The 10,000-nt window shown below is 48.8% G+C and overlaps 1 protein-coding gene across 1 annotated transcript in view; it reads right to left on the bottom strand.

Annotated features, from left to right (window-relative positions):
• The window catches only part of LOC122254569 (protein white), a 14,570-nt gene extending 4,676 nt beyond the window's left edge, over positions 1-9,894 (bottom strand). The window contains exons 1-4 of the mRNA XM_086533318.1: positions 9,733-9,894; positions 1,880-1,999; positions 603-734; positions 1-8 (exon numbers count right to left, since the gene is read on the bottom strand). The exon at positions 1-8 is cut by the window's left edge and continues 221 nt beyond it. Coding sequence (XP_086389444.1) covers positions 1-8; positions 603-734; positions 1,880-1,999; positions 9,733-9,789 — 317 coding nt within the window. The 5' untranslated portion in view covers positions 9,790-9,894. The remainder of the gene's footprint in view (positions 9-602; positions 735-1,879; positions 2,000-9,732) is intronic.
• Between the last annotated feature and the right edge of the window lie 106 nt (positions 9,895-10,000).

Genomic DNA, 10,000 nt, shown 5'->3' with positions numbered 1-10,000 from the left:
CAGAATGCCTGGCGGAGGAAGGAAGTCATCAGTCAGGATGTTTATATATTATATTTTTCATATTTTTCCGTTTTGCTTTGAAAATTTTCCAAAATTTTGGATATAATTTATATTGTATTATAAAGTCTCCTTCAATGGCTTAATATTAATTATTGTTACTTAGATAGTGATAGTGTAGTGATAGTGATGATAATACGATATGTGATAATTAAAATAATGATAATACAATAGGTAAAACTAATGATATGATGATTATGATAATTGCAATGATAATAATGACAATAGCGATAATGATAATGATGATAACAATAGTAATAATGACGACGAAATTAATAATAGTGATGATATTAACACTATTACTATTATTATCATCAGTAATAGTTATAATAGTAATGATGAGGGTACTGATAATATCAATAATGATAACAATAACGACAGAAATATCAATATAAGTAATAATATTACTACTACTGCCATTACAATCAATGATGATAACAATGATTAAAAAAATAATTGTATCAACAAAAAATATTCAGAAATAAGAAATAAATAACCTATTATCACTACTATCATTGATACTGGTAGCGAAAAAAAAAACTTACATTGACTACTCCAAAAGTATTACTGAAGCTCATCTGGGTGAGAAGTAAAAATATTGCTCCGTTGATGTTAGAAACGCCGATGTAGTCGTTGTCTTGGTCCAAATAGATGAGTCCCACCAAAAGTCCGATCAGCTGGAGAGAAAGAAAACGGCATCTGCTTTAGTATGACGTAATGTTACATTTTTTCCTTTTCTATTTGTCTATCAAATTATATGTCTGTTCTGTGTGTTTGTCTGTCTATCTGCTTGTCTATATGCTTAGCTATCTAATTTAATTATCTGTGTCTTGTTATCTATTTAAATGTGTCTTTCCATTTATCAATATTTCTCTCTCTGTCTCTTTCTCTCTCTCTCTCTCTCTCTCTCTCTCTCTCTCTCTCTCTCTCTCTCTCTCTCTCTCTCTCTCTCTCTCCTCACTCACAATCTCTCATTCGTCATCCACACTATATATATATATATATATAATATATATATATATATATATATTATATATATATATATATATATATGTATATATATGCATCCATATAATCCTACCGATACATTGAGTTAATAATCAAAAAGACTTATTTTTGAAGGACCATTTTACCTCAGATAAAATCAGGAACTTTCGACTTAATTATAGGTACATTTGTCATGCATTTTTTGGCAATCGTTTAATGTCATCCTGCATGTTTTATCTTTACATACAAACATATCTGAAGATAACATAACAGACAGAATTCATAAAGACATTTTGTTTTTATTATATTCATTTTATGCTTCTGTACACAGAATGAATATCTTATATATATTTCCCAAGTTCTGCGATATTATTTTTTCCTATATATATTATTCAGAATCATTAATTCATATCTATGCAGTCCATTCAGATACTTACATCAAAGGTCATTAAATTAATCATCAAAAGCGCCCTTATACGAGAGTGGACATCAATAAATGCCAAAGAACTTCATCGCGTATCAATGTACATAGTAAATGTCAGAAAAAAAATATATATATAACCCACCAATGTACATCCATAAATACCCCACCCCCCCAAAAAAAAAAAAATAATAATAATAATAATAATAAAATAATAATAATAATAAATAAATAAATAAAATTAATAATAATATTAAAATAGATAAATAAATAGATTTAAAACAACTATCTACACCAACGTATACATAAAAAAGTACAAAAAAAAACATTAATGGCTACCACCGGCCCTCAACGAAAAAAAAAAAAAAAAAAAAAAAAACAGAAATGTACACCAGAAAAAGCTATTCCACTTACCAAAGTTTGGAACAGCTTGACTCGAAGGACCATCGGTTCCCGGATGTTCTCCATGGCTGACCTTCTGAACACTGCCTTGCACTGTTGTCCCCAGCTTGCTTTGTAAGGCGATTTACTTATCTATGAGGGGAGAAGTTGGGAAGTTAAAGGATGTGCAAAGAAACACACATACATATATATAGAGTGAAGACTTATATTCAGAAATAAACGGACGCTCACACACACACACACATATACAAAGATACGTTCACACACATTACTCCACATAGTCAGCCCTCCCTCCTAAACCTCCTAAACCCACCTCCACATAGTCAGCCCTCCCTCCTAAACCCACCTCCACATAGTCAGCCCTCCCTCCCAAACCTCCTAAACCCACCTCCACATAGTCAGCCCTCCCTCCTTAACCCACCTCCACATAGTCAGCCCTCCCTCCTAAACCCACCTCCACATAGCCAGCCCTCCCTCCTAAACCTCCTAAACCCACCTCCACATAGCCAGCCCTCCCTCCTAAACCCACCTCCACATAGCCAGCCCTCCCTCCTAAACCTCCTAAACCCACCTCCACATAGCCAGCCCTCCCTCCTAAACCTCCTAAACCCACCTCCACATAGCCAGCCCTCCCTCCTAAACCTCCTAAACCCACCTCCACATAGCCAGCCCTCCCTCCTAAACCTCCTAAACCCACCTCCACATAGCCAGCCCTCCCTCCTAAACCTCCTAAACCCACCTCCACATAGTCAGCCCTCCCTCCTAAACCCACCTCCACATAGCCAGCCCTCCCTCCTAAACCTCCTAAACCCACCTCCACATAGCCAGCCCTCCCTCCTAAACCTCCTAAACCCACCTCCACATAGCCAGCCCTCCCTCCTAAACCTCCTAAACCCACCTCCACATAGCCAGCCCTCCTTCCGAAACCCACCTCCACATAGCCAGCCCTCCCTCCTAAACCTCCTAAACCCACCCCCACATAGCCAGCCCTCCTTCCTAAACCTCCTAAACCCACCCCCACATAGCCAGCCCTCCTTCCGAAACCCACCTCCACATAGCCAGCCCTCCCTCCTAAACCTCCTAAACCCACCTCCACATAGTCAGCCCTCCCTCCTAAACCTCCTAAACCCACCTCCACATAGCCAGCCCTCCCTCCTAAACCTCCTAAACCCACCTCCACATAGCCAGCCCTCCCTCCTAAACCTCCTAAACCCACCTCCACATAGTCAGCCCTCCCTCATAAACCCACCTCCACATAGCCAGCCCTCCCTCCTAAACCTCCTAAACCCACCTCCACATAGCCAGCCCTCCCTCCTAAACCTCCTAAACCCACCTCCACATAGCCAGCCCTCCCTCATCAACCTCCTAAACCCACCTCCACATAGCCAGCCCTCCCTCCTAAACCTCCTAAACCCACCTCCACATAGCCAGCCCTACACCCACCTCCACATAGCCAGCCCTCCCTTCTAAACCTCCTAAACCCACCTCCACATAGTCAGCCCTCCCTCCTAAACCTCCTAAACCCACCTCCACATAGCCAGCCCTCCCTCCTAAACCTCCTAAACCCACCTCCACATAGCCAGCCCTCCCTCCTAAACCTCCTAAACCCACCTCCACATAGCCAGCCCTCCCTCCTAAACCTCCTAAACCCACCTCCACATAGCCAGCCCTCCTCTAAACTTAACACTCCAACATAGCAGCCTCCTCTAAACCTCCTAAAACCCACCTCCACGAAGTCAGCCCCACCTTCATAAACCCACCTCCACATAGCCAGCCCTCCCTCCTAAACCTCCTAAACCCACCTCCACATAGTCAGCCCTCCCTCATAAACCTCCACATAGCCAGCCCTCCCTCTAACTCCCTAAAGTCTCCCCACCTCCACATAGCAGCCCTCCTCTAAACCATCCTAAACCCACCCTCCACATAGCCCCCTCCCGCCCCACCCCCCCCACCCCCCCCCCCCCCCCCCCTAAACCACGCTAACCACCTCCCATAGCCAGCCCTCCCTCCTAAAAAACTCTAAACCACCTCCACATGCCATCCATCCCTCCTAAACAACCCTCCCTAGCCATCCCTCCCTCCTAAAAAACCTCCTAAAACCTCACACCCACATGCGCCAGCCCTCCTTCCGAAAACCCACCTCACATAGCAGCCTCCCTCTAAACCTCCTAAACGCCACTCCACCTAGTCCACCTCCCTCCTAAACCTCCTTAACCCACCTCCACATAGCCAGCCCTCCCCTAAACCTCCTAAACGTCAAAACCACCTCCACATAGCCAGCCCTCCTCCTAAACCTCCTAAAAGAATAAAAAAAAAAAAAAAAAAACAAAAACCCTCCTAAACCCACCTCCACATAGCCAACACTCCCACCAAAACCGACCTAAACCACCTCCACATAGTCAGCCCTCCCACCCACATAGCCAGCCCTCTTCCTAACCCACCTCCACTAGCCAGCCCGCCTCCTAAACCTTTCCTAACCCACCTCCACATAGTCAGCCTCCCTTAAATCCCTCCTAAACTCCGGAAAACCTCTAAACCACTCACATAGCCAGCCCTCCTCCTAAACCTCCTAAACCCATTACCACTCCACATAGCCAGCCCTCCTAAACCTCCTAACCTCCTTAACCCACCTCCACATAGCAGCCCTCCTCCTATACCTCTAAACCGCTATAACCCACCTCCACATAGCCAGCCCTCCCTCATAAACTAAACCCACCCTAGAGCCAGCCCCCTCCTAAAAACCCACCTCCACATAGCCATCCCACCCTCCTAAACTCCTAAACCCAACCTCCACATACCAACCCTCCCTCCAAAACCTCCTAAACCCACCTCCACTAGTCAGCCAGCCCTCCTCCTAAACCTCCTAAACCCACCTCCACATAGCCAGCCCTCCTTCTAACCTAAACCCACTCCAATAGCCATCTCCCTTAACTCCTAACCCACCTCCACCCTCCAATAGCCAGCCCTCCTCCTAAACCTCCTAAACCCACCTCACATAGCCAGCCATCCCTCCTAAACTTCCTATACCCACCTCCACATTGTCATCCCACCCTCATACGACGCCGCGCGCGCTCCACATAGTCAGCCCTCTAAAACCTCCTAAACCTCCTAAACCCACCTCCACATAGCCAGCCCTCCCTCCTAAACCCACCTCCACATAGCCGCTCCTCTTAAACACACCACAAAGCCAGCCTCCATCCTAAACCCACCTCCACATAGCCAGCCCTCCCTCTAAACTCTGCACATAGTCAGCCCACTACTAAACCCTCCTAAACAAACCTCCACTATCAGCCTCCTTCTAAACTCTAAACCCACCTCCACATAGCCAGCCCTCCCTCCTAAAACCTCCTAAACCACCTCCACATAGCCAGCCCTCCTTCTAAACCTAAATCCTAAACCCACCTCCACATAGCCAGCATAAACACCTCCAAAGTCAGCCTCCCTAAACCTCCTAAACACACCTCCAATAGTCAGCCCTCCCTCCTAAACCCCCTAAACCCCCACTCCACATAGTCATTCCCTTACCCTCCTAAACCCACCTCCACATAGTTAGCCCAACCCTCATCAACCTCATACTAAACCCACTCCACTTAGCCAGCCGCCTCCCACATAAACTCCTAAAAAACCCACCTCACATAGCCAGCCTCCTCCTAAACCTATAAACCACCTCCACATAGCCAGCCCACCTCCTAACCCTCTAAACCACCTCCAAAACCCCCTCCCACATAGACCAGCCCTCCTCATAAACCTCCTAAACCCACCTCCACATAGCCAGCCCTCCCTCCTAAACCTCCTAAACCCACCTCCACATAGCCAGCCCTCCTCCTAAAACCCACTCCACATAGCCAGCCCTCCCTCTAAACCTTAAACCCACCTCCACATAGCCAGCCCTCCCTCCTAAACCTCCTAAACCCACCTCCACATAGCCAGCCCTCCCTCCTAAACCTCCTAAACCCACCTCCACATAGTCAGCCCTCCCTCCTAAACCTCCTAAACCTCCTAAACCCACCTCCACATAGCCAGCCCTCCCTCCTAAACCTCCTAAACCTCCTAAACCCACCTCCACATAGCCAGCCCTCCCTCCCAAACCCACCTCCACATAGTCAGCCCTCCCTCCTAAACCTCCTAAACCCACCTCCACATAGTCAGCCCTCCCTCCTAAACCTCCTTAACCCATCTCCACATAGTCATCCTCCCCGCCGTATAAAACCCACCTCCACATAGCCAGCCCTCCCTCCTAAACCTCCTAAACCCACCTCCACATAGCCAGCCCTCCCTCCCAAACCTCCTAAACCCACCTCCACATAGCCAGCCCTCCCTCCTATACCTCCTAAACCCACCTCCACATAGTCAGCCCTCCCTCCTAAACCTCCTTAACCCATCTCCACATAGTCAGCCCTCCCTCATAAACCTCCTTAACCCATCTCCACATAGTCAGCCCTCCCTCCTTAACCCACCTCCACATAGTCAGCCCTCCCTCCCAAACCTCCTTAACCTCCTAAACCTCCTTAACCCATCTCCACATAGTCAGCCCTCCCTCCTTAACCTCCTAAACCTCCTATAGTCAGAGTCATCCCCTCCACATAACCTCCTAAACCTCCACATAGCAATTTCAGCCTCCCTCATAAACCTCCTAAACCCACTCCACATAGCAGCCCTCATCAACTCCTTAACCCACCTCCACATAGTCAGCCCTCCTCTAAAACCTCCTAACAGCCACTCTAAACCCACCTCCACATAGCCAGCCCTCCCTCCTAAACCTCCTAAACCCACCTCCACATAGCCAGCCCTCCCTCCTAAACCTCCTAAACCTCCTAAACCCACCTCCACATAGCCAGCCCTCCCTCCAAAACCTCCTAAACCTCCTAAACCCACCTCCACATAGCCAGCCCTCCCTCCTAAACCTCCTAAACCCACCTCCACATAGCAACCCTCTAACTCCACATAGCAGCCCTCCATAAACTCACTAACACTCTAAACCTCCTACACCCACCTCCACATAGCCAGGCTCTCCCTCTACATATCCTCTAACCCACTCCTAGCGAGCCTCTCGTAACCCACCTCCACATAGTCAGCCCTCCGCAGCAATCAACTCCTAAACCCACCTCCACATAGTCCAGCCCGCACCCTCTCCTAAACCTCCCACATAACCCAGCCTCTCATCAAACTCTAAACACCTCACTAGCCAGCTCAGTCCCTCCCTAAACTTATACAACCACCTCCACATAGCCAGAGCCCTCCCCCAAAACTCCTAAAACCTCCTAAAACACCTCCACATAGCCATGCCCTCCCTCCTAAAATTCAAAAAAAATAAACCCAACCTCCATTAGCCAGCTCCCTCCTAAACCTCCACCCACCTCACATAGTCAGCTCCTCATCAACTCTAAAACCCTCACATAGTCAGACCCTCCTCTAAACCTCCAAAAAACCTCTAAAACCCACCTCCACATAGTCAGCCCCTCCCTCCTTCCATAGCTTGCCCCTCCCTCCAAGACCTCCTAACCACCTCCACATACTCAGCCAGGCCCTTCACTCTTCAAACCTCCTAAACCACCTCCACATAGTCAGCCCTCTCAAAACCTCCTGCGCTCAACCGTCCTCACTAGTCAGCCTCACCTCCACATAGTCCAGATGTCCCCCCTCCCTAATATCCTCCTAAACCCACCTCCACATAGTCAGCCCTCCCTCATAAACCTCTAAAACCCCACCTCCACATTAGTCAGCGCCTCCCTCTCAAACCTCCTAAAACCCACATCCACATAGTCAGCCCTCTCCTAACCTCTAACCCACCTCCACATAGTCCAGCCCTCCATCTTAACCACTCCAACTTAGTCAACTCCTACCAAGCCTCCTTAAGCCCCACCTCCACATTAGTCAGACTCGCTTAACCACATCCTCAAAGTAGCCTCTCCAAACCTCTAAACTTTACACCTTCACATAGCTAGCCCTCCCTCATAAACCTCCTGAACCTCCTAAACCCACCTCCACATAGCCAGCCCTCCCTCCTAAACCTCCTTAACCCACCTCCACATAGTCAGCCCTCCCTCCTTAACCTCCTAAACCTCCTTAACCCATCTCCACATAGTCAGCCCTCCCTCCTTAACCCACCTCCACATAGTCAGCCCTCCCTCCTTAACCCACCTCCACATAGTCAGCCCTCCCTTCTTAACCCATCTCCACATAGTCAGCTCTCTAACCTCCTTAACATTCACATAGTCAGCCTCCTCTTAACCACACCTCCACATGTATCAGGAGCCTCCCTAACCTCCAAACTCTTAAACCTCATAAACCATCTCCACTATAGTCAGCCCTTAACCCATCTCCACATAGTCAGCCCTCCCTCCTTAACCCACCTCCACATAGTCAGCCCTCCCTCCTTAACCCATCTCCACATAGTCCCAGCCGCATCCCTATTAAACTCTTTACCCCACTCCAGATACCTCCTAAACCTCCTAAAAGGCCCACCTCCACATAGCAGCCCTCCTCCTCCATAAAACCCATCTCCCACATAGCAGCCCTCCCACATTTTAAAACCTCCTAAACAACCCACCACCACGATAGTCAGCCCTTCACCCTCCATAAACCTCCTTAAAACCCACCTCCACATAGTCAGCCCTCCCTTCTAAACCTCATAAACCACGCTCCACTATAGCCAGCCCTCCCCTCCTAAACCTCCTAAACCCACCTCCACATAGGCCAGCCCTCCTCCTAAACCTCCTAAACCCACCTCCACATAGCCGCCCTCTCCTAAACCTCCTAAACCCACATCCACATAGCCAGCCCTCCTCATAAACTCTAAAAACCACCTCCACATTCCACATCGCCATGTCCCTTCCCTCCTTAAAACTCTAAACCCAGCCCCACATAGCCAGGCCCTCCTTCTAAACCTCCTAAACCCACCTCCACATAGCCAGCTCCTCATAACTCTAAACCCCACCTACCACATAGCCAGCCCTCTCCTAACCTCCTAAACCCACTCCAATAGCAGACCTCCTCCTAAAACCACCTCCACACTATTAGCCAGCCTCTCCCTTACTCCTAATACCACCTAACCTAACCTCACCACATAGTCAGCCCTCCTCATTAACTCCTAAAACCTCCTAAAAACCCACCTCACATCGTCAGCCCTCCCTCATAAACTCTTATCTCCTAAACCCACCTCACATTAGTGCGCCCTCCCTCCTAAACCTACCCTAAACCACACCTCCACATAGCCAGCCCTCTCCTAAAACCCACCTCCACATAGCCAGCAGCCTCCTCCTATACCAAAACTCCTAACCCATCCTCCACATAGTCAGCCCTCCTATAACTCCTAAAAACCTCCCTAAACCCACCTCCACATTAGCCATGCCCTCCTCATAAAACCTCCTAAACCTCCTAACGACCCACCTCCCACATAGTCATAGCCCTCCCTCCTATAAACTCCTTTACTAAACCACCTCCAATTACCGTCCTAAAACCCTCCTCCACATATTCAGCCCTCCGTCATAAACCTCCTTAACCATCCTAAACCCCAAAACTCCACATAGTCAGCCTTCCCTCAATAAACACAACCTCCTTAAACCTCCTAAACACCCACCTGCCCACATAGTCAGGCAGCCCTCCCTCCTAAACCTCCTAAACCCACCTCCACATAGCCAGCCCTCCCTCCCAAACCTCCGAACCAACTCCTTAACCACACTCCACATAGTCCCGCCCTCTCCTCCTACATCTAAACCCACCTCCACATAGTCAGCCCTCCCTCATAAACCTCCTTAACCTCCTAAACCCACCTCCACATAGTCAGCCCTCCCTCATAAACCTCCTTAACCTCCTAAACCCACCTCCACATAGCCAGCCCTCCCTCCTATACCTCTTAAACCCACCTCCACATAGTCAGCCCCTCCAACGGCATTGGAATCCGACGACCTCGCGTTGATCATGGCCGCGCCCTTGACCTCCTGCCCGGTTGTGCTCGCGGCGAAAGTATCGCAGACTTTGTCCACGAATTCCCTGCATTCATCCTCCAGTTCCGGTTGGATGGCGAGGGTTGAATGGGGGGGGGGGGGGGGGGGGGGGGGGGGGGGGGGGGGGGGGGGGGGGGGGGGGGGGGGGGGGGGGGGGGGGGGGGGGGGGGGCAAGTCGGCGGGGTTG

The sequence above is a fragment of the Penaeus japonicus genome, unplaced genomic scaffold (genome assembly GCF_977035675.1).
Source record: "Penaeus japonicus unplaced genomic scaffold, GWHDUDI00000001_assembly GWHDUDI00000039, whole genome shotgun sequence".
Lineage (NCBI taxonomy): Eukaryota > Metazoa > Arthropoda > Malacostraca > Decapoda > Penaeidae > Penaeus > Penaeus japonicus.
Note: the sequence above shows the minus strand (reverse complement) of the source record. Positions and strands in the feature narration are given on the sequence as shown.